The following is a 25,160-nucleotide window of genomic DNA, read 5'->3' as shown; positions in this document are numbered from 1 at the left end:
CAGAGTGACAATATACAGCCTTGACGTACTCCTTTCCCTATTTGGAACCAGTCTGTTGTTTCATGTCCAGTTCTAACCCTCCACCATAGGCAATGCTATCTTGTAGAGCTCTAAATTTTCACATATCACCTTCCTTCAGAAGCACTAATGCTCTGACAGAGGGCTCCCTTGCCATCTCTTTGGTGCTTTTACACAGTGGAATTAAAGCTTAAGGGTCTTTGAACTTTCCTGGTTGTCCAGTAGTTAAGCATCTGCCTGCCAACAGAGGGGACACAGGTTCAATCCCTGGTCCAGGACAAGATTCCACGTGTACGTGCGCCATAACACAACTACTTAGCCTGTGCTCTAGAGTCCATGTGCGGCAACTACTGGAGTCCCTGGGCCTAGAGCTGGTGCTCCACAACAGAAGCCACCACAATGAGAAGCCTTCACACTGCGAAGAAAAGTAGCCCCGGCTCAGTGCAACTAGAGAAAGCCTGTGCACAGGAAAGAAAACCCAGTATAGCCATAAATAAGTAAATAAGTAAAAGCTTAAGGATCTTTGTTTCCAGATCTCAGGCGCCAGTGTCCTGTTGTTCTGTCCCCTTAGTACACGCCTTACAGGGTCAGCTCTCAGGTCAAGTGCCCTGGACCTAAGTAGGCTAGGTTGGCAGAGGACAAAAGATATGGAGATCAACCTTTTCATGGTTAACACGGTTCTACTTCCAGGGCCGGTATTAGTGACTGTCTCAATTTCAGCCAGAAGTGGAAAACAAGGCAAAGTGTACTTAAAGCAGCGGGGCCAGATCAGTCATAGTAGAAACACATCGATACACTGCAAGGGGGTCACATTTTGACTGTGGTGAGTCTTTTTTTAAAAACATATTTATTTATTTTGGACTGTGTTAGGTTTCCGTTGCTGTGTACAGGCTTTCTTTAGTTGGGGCAAGCAGTGGCTACTCTTCATTTCGGTGTGCAGGCTTCTCATCATGGTGGGTTCTCTTCTTGCAGAATACAGGCTGTAGGCAGGGCTTCAGTAGCTGTGGCTCCCAAGCTCCAGAGCAGAGGCTCAGCAGCTGTGGTGGACGGGCTTCGTTGCCCCGCAGCACATGGATCTTCCCGGACCAGGGACTGAACCCATGTCTCCTGCATTGGTAGGCGGATTCTTTACCACTGAGCCAGCAGGAAGCCCTGAGGTGAGTCTTAACTGTCTACTTACCTGCGTGTCTTTATGAATCTATCTGCCCACCTACCTACCCAACATTCCAGAAATATATGTAAGAGTGCCTGCCAATGCTGTAGACACATGAAGGGAATATAAGTGGGCCTACCTAGTTCCTCTCACATCCTCTTTGGCCAGAGATCAGGTAGTGACTGTATGCTTCCTGATCCTGCATACACAGGTCTTTCAAAGCACCTGTATGGCTTCTGCCAGGCCTTGGGTCCAGTCGGGCTGGAGTGGCAACCACCAGCAGGTCTTTCAGGGAAACATCATGGCTGTGAGAATTCTGTAAGAAGAGGAAGGAGGGCACATCCAGCTGCCTCTTCTCACCAGAGCTTCGGCTGCGAAAGTAGGACTCCCGGAGCAGGGAGGGGTTTTCTGGAAAGGCAAAGTCATTGGCATCATCAATCTGTGCTGCTGGACTCAGCACAAATTCCTGGCGAAGGCCACCTCCCACTAGGGTCTCCTGCTTAAAACTGGCTGAAGCTCCTTAATTAGAATCAGCCACTGCGCCTTTCTTCCAAACAGTTTCTCTTCCCTTTTTTTTTTTCCAGACTTAACACCCCAAACTTGTACAGGCTCAGCTGAAGGGGCTTCATTTGAATAAGAACCAGAAAAGACTGAAAAGGGTACTTAGACATAGCATTCTATTTTTATCACTTTTTTTTTTTTTTTTGCTTTCCCATTAAGGCTAGAGACTCCCTAAGTACAAAGACTATGTCTCCACTATCAGACTGGGATCTCCCTGAAGGCAGGGGTTTCAGCCCCCCTCAGATGGGGCACTCCCCAAGATTAGGCTGGTCCTGTTGGTTTCTTCATCCCCTATGCTCTTGGCACATCTTCAAACACACTGACACTCACGTGACTGGTCACTCAGCACCAGCTTTGGGTTGTAGTGAGCTGGGAACAAAGACAGCTTCTCTCTCAGTTGAACCTTGGTGAACAGCTCTGACATAGGATGCTGCTTCTTCAGGCCATTCTTTAGCAAAGTCCAGCTTGGGTTCGGACTCCACGAGAAGTTCTGGGATTTTGTAGGCAGAAAACCGTTTGATACTTTTTCTGGGATGAGGTACCAAGGCACCTGCTGTGGCTTGCATTTAAAGGAGGCCACCCTGTCCATCTTTGGGCTGCTACACTCAGAGCTGGCTGTCATAGTCACATTCAGCAGACATTCAGGGGTGTCTGAGACCTGGGTGGTGGATTCTGGGAAGGCTTCTACTGAAGTTAGAGGCTGGAAGAGAAAATGGCCCAAAATGAGATTATGAAAAGCAAAGGGCTCCTTCCTATGCCCTTTTTAATTAAAACAAACAGATGAAGAGCTGCATTCATGAGCAATAAGGAAGATTTTGGTTAGAACAGTTTCTAACCATGAATTGGTTAAACACTAAGGCGGAAGATGGTGGGGAATGTCCACAGAGCTTCCTCTGGAGGTCTTTAAATGTGAGAGACTTTAAACACTGGAGACTAGTAATCAGAGAAATAGGTATTATTTCACAACTATTAAACTGGCAAAAAATAGAAAGCTGGATATCAGTGTTGGTGGAATGCAAGGGAGCTACAGGGACACTCATGCACTGCTGATGAGAATGTAGGTTGGTCCAGACACTCTGGTGAACCATCTAGAAGGATAAGTAAGATAAGATTACAACCCGTACACTGCAATGAAGAGTAGCCCTTGCTCACCACTACAGAAAACCTGCATGCAGCAACAAAGACACAGTGCAGTCAAAAATAAATAAATAAGATTACAAATACCTTGTTGACCCAGCAATTCAGCTCCTAGCTATAGATGCTAAATAAGTTATAAGATTGCTCCTTTTAAAAAAGTATGTACACCAATGTTCCCAGCAACATTATTCACAATAGGCAACAGGTGGATACAGCCCAAATGTCCACCAACAAATGAATGGATAAACAAAATGTGGTATAGGCACAGTGGAATATTATTACCATCCTCAAAAGGAAGTACATTCTGATATATGCTACAACATAAATGAACTCTGAACAGATTATGCTAAGTGAAATAAAGTTAAAGTGTTAGTCACTCAGTCATATCTGACTCTTTGCAACCCCATGGACAATAGCCCACCAGGCTCCTCTTTCCATGGGATTCTCCAGGCAAGAGTACTTGAGTGGGTTGCCATTCCCTTCTCCAGGGGATCTTCCTGACCCAGGCTTCGAACCTGGATATTCTGCATTGTGGGCAGATTCTTTACTGTCTGAGCCACCAAAGAAGCTCCGAAGTGAAATAAACCAGACACAAAGTACAATTATTGTATGATTCTCTTTATATGAGGTATAAATAAATATTTAGAAATAAGTCCATAATTGGGGTTGAGATTTTAAAATCCATCTCTAAGCAATTGATATAAAAAGCAGAAATCAAATTAGTCTGGATATGGAAAATCTGAGTGACCCTATCAACCAGGGTGATTGAATTGATATATATAACACTATACTCAGGACTGCAGAATACACATTCTTTTCAAGTGCCCATGGAATATTCATCAGGGTATTGCTGGGCTGTAAAAATAAGATGATAAATTTTAAGACACTGAAATTTTATCAAAGCATTGTACAAACCACAAAGGAATCAAATCAGAAATTAATAGCAATAAGCCACAGGACTGGAAAAGGTTGGTTTTCATTCCAATCCCAAAGAAAGGCAATGCCAAAGAATGTTATTTGCACACATCTCACATGCTAGCAAAGTAATGTTCAAAATTCTCCAAGCCAGGCTTTAATAGTATGTGAACCGTGAACTTCCAGATGTTCAAGCTGGATTTAGAAAAGGTAGAAGAACCAGAAATCAAATTGCCAACATCTGTTGGATCATAGAAAAAGCAAGAGAATTCCAGAAAAACATCTACTTCTGCTTTATTGACTATGCCAAAGCCTTTGACTGTGTGGAGAGACAGGAATACCAGACCACTTGACCTGCCTCCTCAGAAATCTGTATGCAAGTCAAGAAGCAACAGTTAGAATCAGACATGGAACAATGGACTGGCTCCAAATTGGGAAAGGAGTACATGAAGGCTGTATATTGTCACCGTGCTTATTTAACTTACATGCAGAGTACATCATGAGAAATGCCGGACTGGATGAAGCACAAGCTGGAATCAAGATTTCCAGGAGAAATATCAATAACCTCAGATATGCAGATGATACCACCCTTATGGCAGAAAGAGAAGAACTAAAGGGCCTCCTGATGAAAGTGAAAGAGGAGAATGAAAAAGTTGGCTTAAAACAACATTCATAAAGCAATTATCCTTCAATAAAAAATAAATTTAAAAAACTCAGCATTAAAAAAACTAAGATCATGGCATCCGGTCCCATCACTTCATGGCAAATAAATGGGGAAACAATGGAAAGTAACAGACTTTATTTTCTTAGGCTCCAAAATCACTGCGGATGGTGACTGCAGCCAAGAAATTAAAAGATGCCTGCTCCTTGGAAGAAAAGCTATGACCAACCTAGACAGCGTATTAAAAAGCAGAGACATTATTTTGTCAACAAAGGTCCGTCTAGTTAAAGCTATGATTTTTCCAGTAGTCATGCATGGATGTGAGAGTTGGACTATAAAGAAAGCTGAGCACTGAAGAATTGATGCTTTTGAACTGTGGTGTTGGACAAGACTCTTGAGAGTTCCTTGGACTGCAAGGAGGTCAAACCAGTCAATGAATATTCATTGGAAGGACTGATGCTGAAGCTGAAACTCCAATACTTTGGCCACCTGATGCAAAGAACTGATGCAAAGACGCTGATGCTGGGAAAGACTGAAGGCAGGAGTGGGAGAAGGGGACGACAGAGGATAAGATGGTAAGGATGGCATCACCGACTCAATGGACATGAGTTTGAGCAAACTCAGGGAGTAGGTGATGGACAGGGAAGCCTGGCATGCTGCAGTCCATGGGGTCACAAAGAGTCAGACATGACTAAGTGACTGAACTGACTGAATAGCAATAAGATATCTGCTGCTGCTGCTAAGTCGCTTCAGTCGTGTCCGACTCTGTGTGATCCCATAGACGGCAGCCCACCAGGCTCTGCCGTCCCTGGGATTCTCCAGGCAAGAACACTGGAGTGGGTTGCCATTTCCTTCTCCAATGCATGCAAGTGAAAAGTGAAAGTGAAGTCGCTCAGTCGTGTCTGACTCTTAGCGACCCAATGGACTACAGCCTACCAGGCTCCTCTGTCCATGGGATTTTCCAGGCAAGAGTACTAGAAAACTCTTAAATATTAGAAAATTAAACAATACACTTCTAGATCACCCATGGAACAAAAATGAAATCACAAGGAAATCAGAAAAATATTTCAAACAATGATAAAAATGCAACATATCAAAATTTATGTTATGAAGATAATCTGGTATTTATAGGGAAATTTATAGTGCTAAACACTTATATTAGATAGGAAGAAAGGCTTACAGTAAATAATCTAACTTTCCACTTTAAGAAACTAGAAAATGGTGATAGAATTAAACTAAAAGCGAAGAGAAAAAAGGGAAATAATAAAGAAAACACTGGTCTTCCCAGGTGGCTCAGTGGTAAAGAATCCTCCTGTCAAGCAGGAGATGCAGGTTTAATCCCTGGGTCAGAAAGATCCCCAGGAGAAGGAAATGGCAACCCACTCCAATTTTTTGCCTGGGAAATCCCATGGACAGAGGTGCCTGGTGGGTTACAGTCTATGGAGTCACAAAAGAGTCAGACACGACTTAGCAATGAAACAACAAACAACAACACTAGAAAAGCAATCTGCTAAATCACGTCAGTCATGTCCAACTCTGTGCCACCCCATAGACAGCTGCCCACCAGGCTTCCACTTCCCTGGGATTCTCCAGGCAAGAACACTGGAGTGGGTTGCCATTTCCTTCTCCAGTGCATGCAAGTGAAAAGTGAAAGTGAAGTTGCTCAGTTGTGTCCGACTCTTAGCAACTCCATGGACTGAAGCCCACCAGGCTCCTCCATCCATGGGATTTTCCAGGCAAGAGTACTGGAGTGGGGTGCCATTGCCTTCTCTGGAAAAGCAATAGCAATAGAAAATAAATAGAAAGCAAACTGTAGAGAAAATTAACAAAGCCTAAAATTGGTTCTTTAATAAAATGAATAATCTCATACTAAGATCAAAATAAATAAAGAGGAAATATAAATGCTTTTATCATCCATGAAAAAGGAGATATCTGGATGCATCATGCAGAGATCAAAGAGATAAGAAAATTTAAAACAACCAGAAGGGACAGTAGTTTGGTTCTGATTCTAGCTAAGATGAATTAAGCATATTGCATCTATCTATCCCATAGGCTATTCCTATAAAACCTGCACAGAAAGCATGCATAGAATAGTTATCTGACAATTCTGAAAAGTAAATAGTAGCAAGCAGATTGAGGAAGATTTGAGGAAGATGAGAATTCAAAGCACCAGCAAGTCAGCAGTGCTGTGCTTAGTCGCTCTGTCGTGTTCCACTCTTTGAGACCTCATGGACTGTAGCCTGCCAGGCTCCTCTGTTCATGGGGATTCTCCAGGCAAGAATACTGCAGTGGGTGGCCATGCCCATGCCCTCTTTCATGGGATCTTCCCAACCCAGAGATCAAACCCAGGTCTCCCACATTGCAGGTGGATTCTTTACCATCTGAGCCACCAGAGAAGTTTACTTTTTTTTCCTTCAGTATGCCCTGACTTGAACTCAAAGCAACTCAAAATTCAAAAGTGGGTACTGGGGAATATTCACTATTTTGTTGTATTTTTTAAGATTCTACATATAAGTGATATCATCCAGTATTTGTCTTTCTCTGACTTAGTATAATGTCCAGGTCCATCCATGTTGCTGCAAATGGCAAAATTTTGTCCTATTTATGGCTAAGGAACATTCCTTAGCCAGCTAAGTAATTCCTTAGACAGAGAAAGCCCTAACAGAACCTTTTAGTTGTGGCTCTTCTTTTCTTTTCTCTACTCTCTTTGCCCCCATACCCATGATGAAAGTCCTGAGGTGGATTCCAGTACTGAATAGAATTCAGTGATTAACAGAACTAGTATACAGAAATTTAGTAAGAATATAGAAGAAATGAACAACATCAGCAACCAAATAAACCTAATTGACCCACTGCCCAATAGCAGCAAAACAGATACTCTTTTGAAGTGCACTTGAAACATTCTCCAAAAGAAACCATGTTCCGGGTCATAACATAAACTCTAACAAATTTTAAAGAACTGAAATCACATAAAGTGTGTTCTCTGATGATATGGAATTAAATTAGAAATCAATAACAGGAAAACCCCCAAACAACTGAAAGTTAACACATTTCTAAATTGCCAAGATATGAAAGCAACTTAAGTGTCCAGCAACAGAAAAATAGATAAAGATGTCGTATAACCACACACACACACACACACACACAAAAGAACGTTCCTTAGCCATAAAAAGGACCAAATTTTGCCATTTGCAGTAACATGGATGGACTTGGAGGACATTATGCTAAATGAAATAAGGCAGACAGAGAAAGACAAATACTGTATGATATCACTTACATGTAGAATCTAAAAAATACAACAAACTAGCAAATATAAGAATAAAGAAGCAGACTCACATATAGAGAATAAACCAGTGGTTACTAGTGGGGACAGGGAAGTGGGGAGGGGATAGGGGAGTCAGAGGTACAAACTATTAGGTACAAAATAAACTACAAGGATATATTGTACAAATGGGGAATTGAGACAATATTTTATAATAACAATAAATGGAGTGTAACCTTTAAAAATTATGAATCATTATATTGTATATCTATAATTTATATATTATATAGCAAATATAGTTCAATAAAAAACACAAAAATAAATAAAATTTTAAAAATTAAAAAACAATCCACATTTCTAAATAACCCAAGGGTCATAAAGACAATCTCAAGTGAAATTAGAAAACATTTTGGACTAAATGAAAATGAAAATAGATCAAAATTCATGGTATCTAGTTAAAGGTGTTCTTAGAAAGAAATTTATAGCATGAAATGTGTATATTAGGAAAGAAGGTCTTATTCAACATTCTAAATGTCCCCCTTAAGAAATTAAAAAAGCAAAAATAATCCAAAGCAAACAGAACCTAAGTATTAGTGACAAAAGTCAATGAAATTAAAAAATCATAAAATAATAGGAAATGGGAAATAATAATAGAAAATAATTGGAAAATAATAGAAAATTTAAAAATTCATGGAAACAAAACTCAGCTCTTTGAAAATAATACATTGATAAACTCTTAGTGACACTGACCAAGGGGAAAAAAAGTGAAAGAATAAACAAATTACCACTATCAGGAATGAAAGAATGTATCACTACAAACTCTGCAGACATTAAAAGGATAATAGGAAACTACTATAAACAACTCTTCACATATAAATCCAATAACTTAGATAAAATGGACCAATATCTTAAAAACCACAAACCACCAAAACTCACTCAAAATGGAATACATAACTATTAAAGACATTTAATTATAGTTTAAAATATTACAAAAAAAGAAATCACCTGCTTGAGATCATTTCACTGGAGAACTCTAACTGAATACTTAAATGAGAAATAATGACAATTCTACACAATCTCCTCCAGAAGAGGAGAAAACACTTCCCAATTTATTTTATGGAGCTAACAGACAAAAGAAACAAACTATAGACCAACATCCCTGATGAACACAGACAAAAATCCTCAACAAAACGTTAACAAATTGAATGCAGCAATCTGTAAAAAGAACAATACAACCTGGCAAAAGGGTTTTATATTCCAGGAATAAAAGATTGGCTCAAGATAAAAAATTAATCAACGTTATATACCATATTAACAATGTAAGTAGAAAAACTTCTATCAATTGGTACCAAAAAAGCACTTGACAAAATTCAATATCCATTCATGATTTAAAACAACTCTCAGCAAACTAGGAATAGAAGTGAACTTCTTCAAGCTGGTAAAGAACATTGTCAAAAACTACAAATAATGCCATTCTTAATGATAAAAGACTGAATGTTTCCCCTTTAAGATTGGAAACAAGGCAGGGATGTCTACTCTCTCCTCTCCTATTCAACACTGTGCTAGAAATCCCAGACAGGCAATAAGGCAAGAAAAAGAAATAAATGGTATGAAGATTGAAAATAAAGAAGTAAAACTGTCTTTATTTGAAGATGACATAATTGTTTGATAAAAATCCTATGGCATCAACAACAACAACAAAATAAAACTTTAATAGAACTTATAAGGCACCTAAGCAATTCAGTGAGAAAGGAAAGTCCTTCAGTAAATAGTCTTGTAACTAGATGTGCCTAAGGGGATAAAACCCTACTGCCCATCACCTAGCACACTCAAAAGTTAATTTGAGTTGGATCATGGACCTATACACAAAGCTAAAACCATAAAGCTTTCAGAAAAAAACTAGGGAAATATCTCTGACACGGGAGTGCATGAAAACTTCTTCAACAGGACACAGAAAGCAATAACCATTAAAGAAAAATTCATAAGCTTCATCGAAATTGCTTTTTCACTAATCAAAAAACACTATTAAGAAAAAGAATAGGTAGGTTTCCAGAATATATAGAGTTCCTACAACACAACAGCAAAACAAAAAATCCCATTTCTTTGTATATATTCCCAGAGAAAAACATGGCCCGAAAAGATACAGGCACCCCAGCATTCACTGTAGAACTGCAGTGTTTACAATGGCCAAGACATGGAAACAGCCGAAATGTCCATCAACAGAGGAATGGATAAAGAAGATGTGGTGTATATATATTTATACAATGGAATATTATCCAGCCATTAAAAAGCATGAAATAAGGCCATTTGCAGCAACATGCATGGACCCAGAGAGTGTCATACTGAGTGAAGTAAGTCAGACAAGGAGAGGTGAAATTATCATATGACATCCCTTATATGTGGAATCAAAAAAGAAATGATACCAATGAACTTACTTACAAAACCGAAAGAGACTCACAGACTTAGAAAAGGAACTCATGGTTGCCAGGGGGAAGGGATCGTTAAGGACTTTGGGAAGGTCATGTACAAACTTCTATATTTAAAGTGGATAGCCAACAGAAACCTGTTGTTTAGCACATGGAACTGTGCTCAACGTTATGTGCCAGCCTGGATGGGAGGGGGCTTGGGGGAGAATGGCTACCATGTATACGCATGGCTGAGTCCCTTCACTTGTTCACCTGAAAGCATTACAACATTGTTAACTGGCTGCACCCCAATACAAGATGTTTTTGGTGTTAAAATTTTTTTTTTTAAATCTGGGACTTCCCTGGTGGTCCAGTGGTTAAGAATCTACCACGTGGGTTTGATCCCTCATCAGGGAACTAAGATCCCACATGCTGCAATGAGGATCCCCTGTGCCACAGCTAAGACCGAATGCAACAAATAAACAAATATGTTTTTTTAAAATCCCATTTCTTAAAAAGGAGAAAGGCAAAAACTTGAACAAACTCCTCATAAAGAAACATTCATGAAAGAAACATACTTGATGAAGTGCTTGACATGGTTAATCATCAAATTAAAACTGAAATAAGAAATCACAACATAGCCATTAGAGTGGCTAAAGTTTAAAAGACAGCACCAAATGGTAACAAACATGGAGCAATCAGTACCTTCATCCATTGTTGGCTGAAATGTACAAAAGCTATTATAATCACTTTAACTAAAGGCTTTGGTGTTCTTATAAAGTTATACATAGATCTACCCTTTGACCTAACAATCCTTCTCGTAAGTAGCTATCCAAGAGAAAAGAAAACTACGTCCGCAAAAAGACTTATATCATAAGACCTTTAATCACAATAGCAATAAAAGAATAAAAACTAGGGACAACCCACATGTCCATCAACAGGAGAATGAGGAACACACTGCCGTGTATTTGTACAATGGAACACAATTCAGCAACAAAGAAGAACAACGTACTGATGTCTCCAACAACATGAATCAATCTCACAGATATAATACTGAATTAAAGGAGTCACACTCAAAATAATATATACTGTATTATTCCATTTACACAAAATTCTAAAATAGGCAAAACTAAGATGAAAAAAAGAGTCAGGATAGAGGCTGCCTTGGGGAGGGATGCAGGGAGCAAAGGTTAATTGCCTGGGAAAGGCCAGAGGGAACTTTGGGGAAATATCAGAAAGTTCTATATCATGACAGGGATATGGATCACACGGGTGTATTTATTTGTCAGAACTGTTCAGCTAAAACTTAGCATTTTAATGCATGTAAAATTAATCTTAAAAAAGAAAAGAAAAAGTAGAGCTCAATAAGAATAAAAATAGGACATAGAATGAGATAAATAACCCAGTCACATTTAAACAAATTTTAAATGCTTGCATTTTAAAAAATCTCTTCTTTACAAGGAAACATATAAACAAAAGATGGTGGCTAGGTGAATGGAGATGAGCATAGGGACAAAGTGACAAGTAAATAAACCAAACAAGCAAAGGCTTTGAATGAACCAAGTATAGTACAACATCCTGAGCCAATGATTTTGCTCAAATCAACATGAAATCCAAAAAAAGAAAAAAAGTGAATTTTTGCTAGCTGCCTTATTTTGTAATTTCATCAGAGTTAAGTAGTACTGCTTTAAGTCTTAGGTTAAAGTACTGCTTTAATTCTTGGGTTTATGCAAAACACACACACACGCAAGGGGGTGGGTCTTAAGAAGTAGCAGTAACATTAAAATAATAGCTAATGCTTACTGACTCCTGTGTGTTGAATACCACTCGAAGCATTTTTGCGGATCCTTTCATTTAATCCTCATAGTAATCCATTGGTAGGTACTATGATGAAAATTCCATTTTTTAGGTGAGGAAACTAAGGCTTAGGGAGACTAGACTGATTAGATGGAAGTCATGTATATAATAAAATTGAGACCCCAAGAACCCAACAGAGGCAGCCGGATTCCCAAAGTATACTCCTTACTCTTCATTATTATAGTAAAAAAAAAACCCTCATATAACATAAAATTTACCATCATAACCATTTTTAAGTGTATAGTACAGTAGTGTTAACCATATGCACATTGTTGGGCAACAGATCTCTAGAATCTTTTTAATTTGCAAAACTGAAATTCTGTACCCATTAAACATCCTTTTTTCGCCCCACCCAGCAGCCACTGGCAACCACCACTCTGGTTTTTGTTTCTAAGAGTTTGACTACTCAAGATACCTCATATAGGTGGAAGCATGCAGTATTTGTTTTCTTGTTTTTGTGGCTGGCTAATTTCATTTCGGAGAAATGTCTATTTAAACCTTTCCTTCCCCACCCCACTTTTTTTCTTTCCTTTGGCTGAATCACATGGCTGGCAGGATCTTAATTCCTGACCAGGGACTGAGCCTGTGCCCTCTGCAGTGAAAACATAGAGTCCTGACCAGTGGACCACCAGGGAAGTCCCCGCCTTTGCCCAGTTTTTAATCAGGTTGTTTGGTTTTGTTGTTGCTGTGTGTTGTAAGAGTTCTTTATATATTCTGGATATTAATCTCTATCAGATATACAATCTGAAAAGAGTTTCTCCCATTCCAAGGTTGTCTTTTTATTTTGTTGATTATTTAAGTCTGATGTAGTCCCACTTATCTATGTGTGGGTTTGCTGCTTGTACTTTTGGTGTCATATCCAAGAAATCATTGTGAAATCCAAGGGGATAAAGCTTTGAAGCAAACTCTCTTTAAGATGTTTATCAAACTATGGGTTGCAAGCCTACCACTAGGTCATGAAATTAATTTAGGGAGTTGTAAGTGGTATTTTTAAAAGAAAAGACTGAGTCACTCACTATATGCAGCATGGCTAAGCACTGTTTTAAACTCTTCTCCAGTTGTAGGTATATATATTTGATGGACTATGAAATAAAATGAATTTCTATTATGGGCTCTGGTTAGAAATTTGAAAAACACTGCACTGCTTTATACTGCACTTGGACCAAGTGAAGGCCCAACAGTGCTGAAGATTTTCCAGTAGAGTCACCACATAGCTTGTGGTTGGCCTAAAAGAACCTGTGTTAGGACTCTCAGTACCACATTTATGTGGCAACTTGGTTTCTACAAAAAATAGAACATCAACTGTCATGTGAAGTTAGTATTTTGTGCCCATTTTATTGGTGCTGTTTGCTTTGTTTTTTAATTAATTAGTTTTTGGCCAGACTGGGTCTTTGGTGCTGAGCGCAAGCTTTCTCTAGTTCCAGGGAACGGGTGCTTCTCTTCTTTGTGGTGTGTAGGCTTCTCTTGCTGCAAAGCATGGGTCCTAGAGTGCGCGGGCTTCAGCAGTTACAGCTCACAGGCTCTAGAGCATGAGCTCAACAGCTGTGCTGCACGGGCTTAGCTGCCCTGAAGCCTGTGGGATCTTCTTGGAGCAGGGATTGAACCCATGTCCCCTGCTTTGGCAGGCAGATCCTCAACCACTGGACCACCAGGAAGTGCTTTGTTTTGTTTTGTAGCTGTGTAAGAGTTATAAGTTTCCCTGGTGGCTCAGTGGTAAAGAACCTGCCTGCCAATGCAGGAGACACAGGAGACACTGGGTCTTCCCTAGGTCAGGAAGATCCCCTGGAGGAGGAAATGGCAACCCACTCCAGTACTCTTGCCTGGGAAATCCCATGGATAGAGGAGCCTGGTGGGCTACAATCCATGGGGTCGCAAAGATTTGGAAACGACTGCAACAACTTAGCATGGAGCAAGAGCTATAGGTGGGCTTCTCTGATGGCTCAGATGATAAAGAATCCACCTGCAATTCGAGAGATGTGGGTTCGATCCCTGGGTTGGGAAGATCCCCTGAAGAAGGAAATGGCTGCCCACTCCAGTATTCTGGCCTAGAGAATTCCATGGACTCAATAGTCCATGGGGTGGCAAAGAGTAGGACATGACTGAGCAACTTTCACTTCACTTCAAGAGTTATAGGTATAAAGGCTTTCTATCTGATCTTATGCTTGTATATATTAAAAAAATAATTTGTTTACAGTTGGAATCTGAAAGAGGTTTCTTTCCATCAAAAGGTGTCCATACATCAATGGAGTTTGAAACTCCATTGTTTCAAATGGAAATGTTGTTGAGGTGGTATACTGGGTTCAACAGCTCCCTAAAATTTATGTACACCCACAACCTCAGAATGTGACCTTACTCGGAAATAGGATCTTTGCAGATCTCAAGTTAAAAATAAGCTCATTGTGGATAACGGTAAGCCCTAAATCCAATGACTGGTATCCTTATACCAGTCAACACAGAGGAGAAGCACAAGGAAGAAGTCCATGTGATGACAGAGGCAGAGATTGGACAGCAACCACCAGAATCTAGCAAGAAGCAAGCAAGGATCCTCCCTAGAGAGGGGAGCATGACCCTGTCAACACCTTGTTTTCAGATCTTTAGCTTCTGATCTGAAGAATAGATTTGTGAGAAGAGATTTGTGTTTCAAGCCACTAAGTTTACGGTAATTTGTTACAGCAGCCCTACAGAAACTAATACAACAGATGGTAACCTGCCCGAAAGAGGGCATGCATCCTTTCTAAAAGCCCTATACCATAGGTCTAGACTCCTAGCAGGAGTGTCGTTCCACAACTTGGACTTCACAAGTGGGGAAATCGAGGCCTGAGAAGGGAAGGCAGCTTACTCAAAGGGCCATAGTAAGTCAGGGGTGGAGAATGGACCAGAAGGCAAGACTCCCACCACTACCCCACCCCACCCCAGCTCAGTCCTCAGGGGAGGCAGACTGCTCTACTTACCACAGTGCTGGTGATCGTGTTCACTGCAGAGGTAGACTTGGCTTCCTTCATTTTGGAGATGGGTTTACTGAGCTCTGGCCTGGAGCAGCTGAGAAGGCTTGAATTCCTCAGGTCAGGTACAGAGCTGTAAGGCCTTGAAGATGAAGGCTTACGGAGTGCTGGATCAGCCTCCTCTTTGGGGGCCTCCTGGTCAAGGCTGCTATCTGCTTCATTTTTCTCTGTGTGTCTGACACTCGAGAGCAAGTCAGGTGTACCGGACACCAATAGCAATGGCTGGAGATACTGGGAAGAAGGAAACCAAACATAGAGCCCATGGGAACCAAGCTCTGTCCACTTCCAGATCATCTGCACCCAACGGTAGGTGCAAAGGAGATCAGGAGTAGAGGAAAGCAATCTGAATCAGTCTCTCTAATCCAGGGCTCTTAACCTAGGGTTCAAGGACACCCCTAGAGGGCTCATGGATGGCTTCATGGGGCCTTTGAACCACTTAAAACTGCAGTTACTTATGGAAAGAGATTCCATAGCTTTTATCAGATTCTCAGAGGGTCTATGACCCTAAAAAAATTATTCCAAAAAAACCCCTCTAATCCTGTCACTTCAGGTAAGTCTTTAAGAAGGAGGAGAGAGACTGAAAAGTCAACTGAATCTTTCCATTGAGCAAGAAGAGAGAGCTAGGCCAAGAAGGGGGTTCCAGAGACTGAGATCACGGGACAACTGGACAGCTGGCTCCAGCCTGGAGGCCAGTCCATACTTGGAGCAGAGAGCAGGCTGGAAGGACCAGCTGTGTTCTGCCCTCCATGTAGTGTTCTGAGGCCCTGCCCCCAGAAGTTCTTCCCTGTAGCCTCCTCTCTCAGTTGTGCCCCTGGCCTGCAGGAAGGGGGCATTCCAACCTAAACTGGAATTGGGGACCATGAGTAGGGTAGTCCTAGAGCCCACTCCCACATGGGGCTGGTCCTCAGCCTCCCAGCTGCTTTTACTCCTACTGCAGGGAGAAGGACAGAACAGCGCGAGTCCTCTCTGCCTGGATGGAGGGATCCTCTGAAGGCCGCGGGGCTCCTTGTGACTTCCAGGCCCCCCTCCTGGGCCCCAGCCCTCCATGCAGCCTCCATTCCTTCAGTGTTTCTGAGCTCTCAGTAGGGGTCTTCTCAGCATCCCCCCCTGGAAAACTGGCCCCAGCCGGGGAAGTGTGCTGGGCATGCGCGTTCCCCTCCCATCCACGTTTACTTGTTTGGAGGTCTGGCTGGTGTTAGTCTTGCATTTCTGCTGTCGTTTCTGTCGCAAGCTCTGCCAGCTCTTGCCTTTCGCTTGCTCGCCTGCCGATTCCCCCTGCATGTCTACCCTCTTCTGTTTCACTTGGAAGGATTTTTTCTCTTGTTTCAGTCTCAGCTCCTGGATCAGCTGCCTGCCCAGTGAGGAACAGTGAGTATCACGCAGGTTAGGGATGGGCTATGAATATTATGGACATACTTCTTGAGGGGCAGACAAGACTGGGCAAGGAGGGGCAGTGCTCCATCTTCCCTGCCCCAGTGTGTCCAAATGATTGAGAGTTCCAAAGCAAGAGATGGAAGAGATAGTCCTTCCTCCAACCACACCACTTCCCATCTGGGATTAGCCCAGGGAGACATGTGGTGGGGGCAGCACCCTACTGTACCACCCCATCTCCCTCCTCCCTTCCCAGTATGCCAGATCACACAACCGACAAGTGCTAGGGAGAGGGTCTGGGTAGGAGGATAAAATCAGGGGCTCCCACATCCAACCCCTTCATATGCTGGGCCTCTCTGGTCAAAGACGTGATGGAAATAACTCAGTCACAGGACTCAGGGGACAGGGCTTCTAGAGCTTCTTCTGTCATTATTTGCTGGATGATCCTTTTTCCACTCCATGAAATGGATGGTGGGTAGGCATTGGACTGGATGGGATGAGTCCCTTCTGGTCCTTAAATCTGATACCTGAATGAATCTAGGAAGTAGTTCTGAGGGGTTGGGCTTTCTGGGAGTGGGGTTGGGGTGGCTGTCTTAGGGGTGAGTTTGTAGAAACAGCTTCATATCCACTTACCAACATCCCACACCAAGGAACCTTATGATTCCTGGTCCTTGTGAGACTAAAGCAACTTCATGGCTGCCCCAAGGTCACACCACAGGTCAAGCACTATCTCCTCTTCCCCCAACACCCAGCCACCCTCACCCCAGGAGCCTTCCTACCGGGCATAGACCTCCCGAGCCCTGGAGGTAACTGTATTCTGGAAGAGGGAGTTGTTGTCCTGGAAAAACTTCTCATACTTCTCCGAATTCACACTGGGATAAATCAGGCGGAACCCTCCACAGTTTTCCTTTTCATACTTCTCAGTTTTCTCTACACGCACGGCCTGAAAGCCCTTGACTTCCTCTTTCCTGTTGAGAAGCAGAACACAGGGCTGCAGTTAGGTTTTCTTGGGACCAAGCTTGGAAAGGACATGGCCTTTCCAAGGACATGGATGTCATCTAGGGTGAGACCAAGGCTTTGCACGCAAGAGCGTTCAACCAGCGTTTCCTAAGTAAATGAATCCATGAACGTTTCCTGAAAGGAGATTCTAGCCCTCCTGGGACAGCTGGTGTCATAGTGCACTAACAGCTGGTTAGAACAGTCTTCCTGACAGCTCACCAAATTCTCTCCCATCACAGGTAAAGCCCATTTCCCTCTTGGCTTAGCTTCTGACGGGAGGTAGACTGTTACCTTTCCAATCACAGTCCCCGCTACTCTCCTCTGGAGAACCGGCTAAACTTGAGGGCTTCGTGGATAAGCCTGATGAGATTTTACGAGAGCTGATGATCTCATTCCCCCTCACAGCCCCCCAGGAGGTGGAGGTCAGGCCGGAGGATCAATAAGCCCTTTTGATAGTAGGGAAACCAGGAGCCCCTGAGCCATCCAGGGCCAAGTCATGACGAGGAGACTGATTCAGGGGATGCTCCTTAGATGATGCTGCCTCCTTCTCCAAGAGTTCAGTGGAAGGCATCCTGGAATGCCAGACAGCGCACACCTATCAGGCTCTGTGTCCAGACCTGACACTTGCCAGCGAGGTGACCTATACAGGCAGCTCCCCTTCCAGAGTCTTGGTCTTCTTAGCTCCAAAAGCAGGACATACAATCCCCCATGCTACCACCTACCCGCCCCCTCCTTACAGGGAAGATGGTGGACATGAACGTGCTCTGAGAAACACAGTGCCATCCAAACAGAGATGGCCTGATGCCATGGCCTGGTTCCAGAAGTTCAGTTCCAAAGGGTCAGGCTTGTGGGGAGGGCAGGGGCCACTGTGAGATCTGAAAAGCAGCAAAGCCAAGTCCTTGACGGGCTCTGAGATTTCCTTTTCGCTCTGCGGACAAAGGCCTCTGTTATAGAATGAAAGCAAATGCTATGCAGCAGGGATGAGGTGTCCCCCACAACTCAGTGACAAGGGGAGAACAGATGAATGTTCCTTTTTGTAATGACAAATGGTTTTACTTTTTTGTATCGGTAATCCCTGGATCTCTTCATATGATATTAACAAATTATATTCATCACATGTACTTATGTCTATAAATAAATCTATTTTTAGGAACAAAGGAATAACCACAGGAAAAACTGTTTAACCTGCCACATCCTGCAAATGGAAACTAATGTTCCAAACAGGATTATCATTTGTTAGAACTGACCCATGACTGTACCTGGTCTCCCGAGAACGACACTGCTGTAGGAACTGCCCCCGCTGTCTCTCCTCCTCCAAGACCTTCTTTTTGTCACAGCTTCTCAGGTTGATCAGGACCAGAGTGTCGTACAGCAGACTATCCTTTACCTCTTTATCCAACCAGGAGTCAGTGGAGAAGCTTGGAGAGTGGTTTACCTGTGAGGACAAGACGGCAGCTGGGGAGGCTGGGCAGCATGCAAGCAGGGGGTAAAGCTAAGTGCCCCCTCCACGGAGCCACCCGAGCCCACCTAGGGGCCCTGGCTACCACAATGAGTGGAAGAGAGAGGGAAAGAGGGTCTGGACTGGAGCCCCGGTGAAAAAAGGAAGGAGCAGAACCCCCTGCAGTGTAACTAGCTTTATTTCAGTCCTGAATTCCTGAGGAGCATGCCAAGGGGTGGGAGTTGGGGCACTGTCTTTGGTTTCCCCTCCATCTGGGGTGCATGTGCCCCTCCCATGTACTGTGCACCCCAGGGAACAGCTGGAAGAGGGCAGTCCAGAGGGCCAGGCTGGGAGGTGGGAGGGGAAGGGAGTGATGCATTCAGGATCCTGACAGGGGTTAAGGGTCAGGATGGTGGGAGGACTGAGATGACTCATTCCTGCTCACAGAAGAGTACATATTGTTCAGAGGCACTATGTGACATTTGAAGACTTCTAGCAGTTTCTGAAGGCTTGCTCCTGGTAGCTTATTCTGCTCTTTGGTAAGAGCTCTGAACGGCCATATTCTCCTTCCCACCTGCACTTGGGAACAAGGGCTAGGAATGGAGGAAAGGCAAGACCCCAGGAATTTGATATGTAATTCTGGGTCTTCCCGTCTGAGGGCTGCCTCTGTATCACTGGCAGCCGTCACCATCACCTCTGACTTGTACCACAACCCTGCCCTCGCCCCTGCTTCCGGTGTGTACTCTGAACGGCCGTGGGAGAGGCCTGCTCGCACAGGTCCAGTCAGGAAGAGACTCAGACACCCAGAAGCTTCTCTTCCTCCTCTTCCCACCACCCCATGGGTCTGGAGGAGACAGGAAACTCACTGAGTGGCCCCCGCCCTTTTCCGTGCCCACAGACACTAGGTTGTTCTCTGCTGGTGCTTGGTACTGAATCTAGGCCCCAGATAGCCAGGCCCAGTAGCTCCATCTGATCTCAAATATCCTCCACCCAGCTTTGATGAAGATCAAAGTCTCCTTTCTGTGACGGACACAACTCTGTTAGAAAAGGTAGAGCTGTCTTTAGAGTCACTCTGTGCCTGAGATCAGAGCTTCTAAGTCTGGGTGGACCTCAAGAAAGCACAAGGAATTCTCTAATTCCCGGCCGTCTACCTCCCTCTGGTGGCCGCTTTTCAGCAAAGGGAGACGCCCCAGGCAGCGAGCACCGGGGAGGCCGTTGCTCGGCAAGTGGATTACAACATGCTAGCTGAGCCAGGAGGGCGGAGGGATGGGACTGACCCCAGTCACAGGTGCCAGCTTCACCCCTCACCCCAACCTCCCTACCTCCAGCAGCCAGGGCTTGAGTTTGTGATCTAACAAAATATCAAAGCCCAGGATTTCAAAGCAGGCGCTGTTGAGTGTGTGGTGGGGAAAGCAGGTGTGGTAGTTATGCTTGATGATGGGGTAGGCCGAGATGATCGTCTTGATAATAACGTCCTCAATGTCTCTCCAGATCTGCGCCACGTTGTAGCCATGGCTCTCCATGTACGTGTTGAAGGTGGAGAGCTTCCTGGAAGGGAACCATGGGCCATGAGGCAGGGCGGCCCACCTCTGGTCATCTAAGGCCGCAGAATGCTGGAAACTAGAAACTTCTAGAGAGGATAAAGTCCCAAAGCCAGTGGGAGGGACACTCAGGAGCCAGGGTAATAGCTGTGTCAGCTCAGGAGGACCCGCAGGAGGAAACATCTGTGGGCTGGGGCAGGGATTGGCTATCCCGCTGAATGGATGAATTTTAAAAATTGTAAAAACCAACACCCCACATCACAATGTTGCTTTGGTAGCAATGGTTTCTTAGCCTTTGGTGTTAATTAGAAGCAGTTAAGGAGTCTTTTAAGACCACTGATATCTGGGTTCCACTTCCACTATCTGAGGGGATTCTGGGGACACTAAAAACACAGAAATATTGTTAATTTTATTCAATGTTAACCCCCTAAAGGGAAGCCCAGAGGGAAAAGGCAACCCCAGGGCATTTCCACAGATAGAGTTACCCACTGTCCCAGGCAAACCAGATAGTCTTGACTTTACAGCTTAAAGTCCCACATCCCAGGAAACCCCTCAGTCACAGGCAAACCAAGATGGCTGGTCCCCCTGTCACAGATATCGGAGAATATCTACCCCTTGCAGAGAATTTGTGAAGAAATGCTCCAGTCAGCTCTGAGCTGGGCAGTACAGAGACAGGACAAATCTGACAGGTCCAAAAGACAATGGTGGGGACAGATACCAGCCCCCTCACATACACACATGTGTGCACAGAGCCGAAGTAGGAAGTGAAAACATTGGAGGAGGAAATATGGGTGATGCAGGAGAATGAAAAGCAAAGAGAAGAATGAGAAGACAGGAAATACAGCTCAAGCAGCAGTCCATAGATCTGGACCCCAGTCGGTGGAGCCAATGCACACTTACTAAGGGCCTGCTGGTGGCTCCAGTGGTAAAGAACCCACCTGCCACTGCAGGAGACATAAGACACATGGGTTTGATCCCTGGGTGGGGAAGGTTCCCTGGAGGAGGGCATGGCAACCCACTCCAGTATTCTTGCCTGGAGAATCCCATGGGCAGAGGAGCCTGGCGGGCTATAGTCCGTGGGGTCACCAAGGGTTGGACACAACTGAGCGACAAACACACTGCTGTGTGTGCAAAATTCATGCGATGAGGGGATCCTGAGAAAGCAGCACCTCTCCTGTGGGAAGCCTAAGGACCATTTGAGGAGCCAGCACACATATGAAACAACCAAAGACGCACTTATAGGATGACAGATAAACAGAGACACTCAGTACAGAGGCACGCCTTTCTACCTGCCACTGTCCAGGATGAAGTGCTGCTCGTAAATGAATTTTCCAGATCACTTGAAGCCAATCCTCTCAAGTGAAAAAAAAAAAGTGTTTAATTTGCCTAACTGGGAAATAAATATTCCCCAAATAGATTAGATACTCCTCTACCATCTTATAATAGACATTATGAATCATAACATAACCTCTTCTTGATGACTCAGGCACATCACAATGAACCCACATTACTGTGTAATTTCATAACGCCCAGTGGTTAGTCCATTCAATTTAACACACCAACTATGTGCCAGGCTCCCTGAAAGATGAAGAAGGCCCCGTGTCTGCCCCGGAGGCCTGCTAAGTTTCCAGTTTTTCTTCTTCACTGCTCCTACTGAGTTTGCAGTCTGGTGGGGATTTACTGCGGGTATGGTTGGTGTCAAGCTAGGAAGGGGGGAGTTTAGGGCAGGTGGGGCAGTCAGTAGGAGAAGCAGATGGTTTCAAAAGGTGAGGAAGAGGAGAATGAAGAGAGGTGAAAGCAAATTGGAGGGAGAGAAGGAAAACACTCTGCCTTAAAACATGGGAAACACCTAGATTCTAAAGCCAGGGCGCCATACTAACCCTCAAGGAACTTAAGTACAACTGGGTACACGGGACAAACATGTGCTCCAAGCAGAGTAGTTACAGGCTACAGTTGATGCTGACCAGGAGGATGGTGGGAGTCCAGAGATGGAGAGGTTTCTGGGGTGATTAGACTCAGATTCCACAGGCTTGTCCTTAGAGATGGAAGACAATTCTCCCATCTGACAAGTGAGGAAACAGAGGCCCACGGAGAAGATGGGTTTCCCCCACGCTGCAGTGGTTATGTGGCTGGACCAGCATCTAGGACCAGGTCAGAGAAGGCAACACTGAGCTTAGTTAGACAGAAGGGCCTTCAAGGATGTTTCCCTATGTTTCCAGGTGGAGCTGAGCAAAGGCAGAGAAGTGGGAAGGAGCAAGGCTTGTGTATCAAAAAGCGAGCAAAAGAACATCCTCGGAGAACACCACAGAGTGGATGGTGCAGGCAGTGTTACTAGTAGTTAAGGGCAAGGACCAGACTCAGGAGTTAATTCCAGCTCTGCCACTTTCTAGCTGTGTAACCTTGGCCAAGTTTCTTAACATTATTATACCTGTTCCCTAATATGCAAACTTGGGAAATCATGCCAACTTAATAGTGTCATTGTGAGGATTAAATGTATTGAGGTGTGTACATTTCTCAGAGCAGTGTCTGGCAGACAGCAAGTGCCCAACAAATAAAATGGTAACTATTATTGTAGTAATAATAGTGGGAAATGGGGTCTGGTCAAAGCATAGAGCGACTAGAGGAGTTTGAACTGGTGCTCTAGGCACCTGGGAACCATACTGGTTGCCTGAGTGTGGAAGTAATGAGTATATGGAGTGTATAATAATAACAGGAGCCACCTGCATGGGGGTTATGGTTTTTGAGGCCTATTCATACACATCATCTCAATAAGTTCTTATGGTAAATCTGTTTGAGGCTGGCTGGCCAGGATTCGTTTTTATTGCATCATTTTATTTATCTATTTGTATTTATTTTGTGGGCTGCACTGCACGGCTTGTGGGATCTGATCAGTGAACTGATTAGGGATCAAACCCATGTGCCCCCTGCAGTGTAAATGCGGAATCCCAACCACAGGACCACCAGGGAATTCCCTATCATGTCATTTTATTTATTCGTTTGGCTATGCTGAGCTTTTGATGTGGCATTCAAGATCTTTTAGTTGAAGCATCTAGGATCTAGTTCCCTGACCAGGGATTGAACCCAGGCCCCCTGCATGGGAGTGCGGAGTTTTAGACACTGGACCACCAGGGATGTCCCAATCTCATCATTTCAGAGATGAGAAATCGGAGGTACAGAAAGGTTAAGCAGAGGTGCCTGGAGCTAAGGAGAAGAGTGATGAGGTCATGCAATAGTCAAGGAAGAGGCTGAACCAAGGTCAGGCCTGGTGGACAGGAAAGGACTGGGGGAAATTTGAAGGAAGGAACTTCAGAATTCAATGATTTGCTGAAAAAGGAAACATCTGAGATGATACCAAACTCTCCAATCCTGTGAATCAGAAGGTAGAGAGGGGGAAGCTTGGACTGCTGGGGTGGACATGAGGAGAGAGGATGCAAGACATTGGGAAATGCTGAGCAGAAGGCAACACAGACATCCAGGTGCAGCTGAGGAGAGATGGGCCTAGAGAAAGGGTGGATGGTGGACTGCAGGGGGCGGGTAGGAGAGGGGGCTCCAGCAGGGAGGGGGATGGACAAGAGCAGAGAAGTGAGGCCAGGCCTGGGTGAGAGAGGCGACGAGAAAGAAGAGGAAGGAAGGAAGGAAAATACAGGCAGCAGAACAATACTCTACACCCCCACCTTGGTCCTGGCACCACACACACACCGCCCATCACAGTCTGAGGGCCCAAAGTCCATTAGTGGGGTGTTTGTTCTCATAAGAGGAGGGGGATGGTGGTCCTTTAACTACACGCCTCTAGACTAAGGAGAAATCACAGTAACTAGGAGCGCTAGTGGTCTGGGCGCTCTCACAGGTCACGTGAGGCTTGGAGTGACCCTACGAGGTGGGCAGGGCAGGGCATCTCACTGCTCTCATCCTACAGACCAAGAAACAGAGGCTCACAGAGGTGAAGGGACTTGCTCCAGACGACTCAGCCAGCAAGAGTCAGAGCAGGGACTAGAAGCTGGGCCTCACCGAGCCCCGATGTTCAACATGGAACAATGCAGAATGCCAGTGGGTCCCCAAGGACCAGGTGGGCAAAGAGGAGGTCAGGGAGCTGTGGGCAAGATGGGTGGTCGGCACTCTCAGACAAGGGGGAGATCGCCTTCTATCCACCCGACACGTCCCCTTCCAGGAGGCTTAACCTACTGATTTTCCTTTTGCTTTGTGGAATTCTGCTACCGAGGGAGTTGTGAAATTTCCTATGCTTCTCTGATTATCTGAAGCCAACAGACTCTATTTATCAGTCCTTTAAGCCTGATACAAGAGAAAGATCATGCACCTTGGAATCTGACAGACTGACATTTGTGTCCAGCTCAAGCATTTATAGCCTGTAATTTTCGGCAGCTTATTTAACCTCTCAGAGGCCCAGTCTCCTCATCTATAAAATGGAGGTGGTGCCTAACTCATAGCTGTCCACCTACAAAGGGGAGGTGATGGCACCTCTGCCATGGTGTTGCAAAAATTCAATGAAAAAAACATGCACACAAAGCACCAACATGGGCCCTGACACACAGGCCTTCCTTGCCCTCTCCCTTTAGCCTGCTGCTGCTGCCAAGTCACTTCAGTCGTGTCTGACTCTGTGCGACCCCATGGACTGCAGCCTACCAGGCTTCTCCGTCCATGGGATTCTCCAGGCAAGAACACGGGAGTGGGTTGCCATTTCCTTCTCCCTTTAGCCTAGTCATCTTAAAACTCAGTGAGACAGGATTAGATGGTAATAGAAATGTAAAAGCCACTGGGGAAAATGTAAAAGCCACTCATGCATTCCTCCCATTTCCCCCCATTCTTCTGGGGAAACTTCTAG

The 25,160-nt window shown here is 44.3% G+C and overlaps 1 protein-coding gene across 3 annotated transcripts in view; it reads right to left on the bottom strand.

Moving 5' to 3' along the window:
* TTLL6 (tubulin tyrosine ligase like 6) overlaps nt 1-25,160 on the bottom strand; it is a 45,518-nt gene that overhangs the window by 6,698 nt on the left and 13,660 nt on the right. Inside the window, exons 8-14 of one of the 3 annotated variants that reach the window (XM_061391477.1) lie at nt 20,102-20,327; nt 18,601-18,776; nt 17,122-17,310; nt 16,145-16,322; nt 14,921-15,202; nt 2,063-2,432; nt 1,311-1,579 (exon numbers count right to left, since the gene is read on the bottom strand). In XM_061391477.1, the coding sequence (XP_061247461.1) occupies nt 1,311-1,579; nt 2,063-2,432; nt 14,921-15,202; nt 16,145-16,322; nt 17,122-17,310; nt 18,601-18,776; nt 20,102-20,327 (1,690 nt within the window). The remainder of the gene's footprint in view (nt 1-1,310; nt 1,580-2,062; nt 2,433-14,920; nt 15,203-16,144; nt 16,323-17,121; nt 17,311-18,600; nt 18,777-20,101; nt 20,328-25,160) is intronic. The other 2 variants (XM_061391478.1, XM_061391479.1) reach the window with 2 other exon arrangements.

The sequence above is a fragment of the Bos javanicus genome, chromosome 19, assembly GCF_032452875.1.
Source record: "Bos javanicus breed banteng chromosome 19, ARS-OSU_banteng_1.0, whole genome shotgun sequence".
In the NCBI taxonomy this organism is placed as follows: Eukaryota; Metazoa; Chordata; class Mammalia; order Artiodactyla; family Bovidae; genus Bos; species Bos javanicus.
Note: the sequence above shows the minus strand (reverse complement) of the source record. Positions and strands in the feature narration are given on the sequence as shown.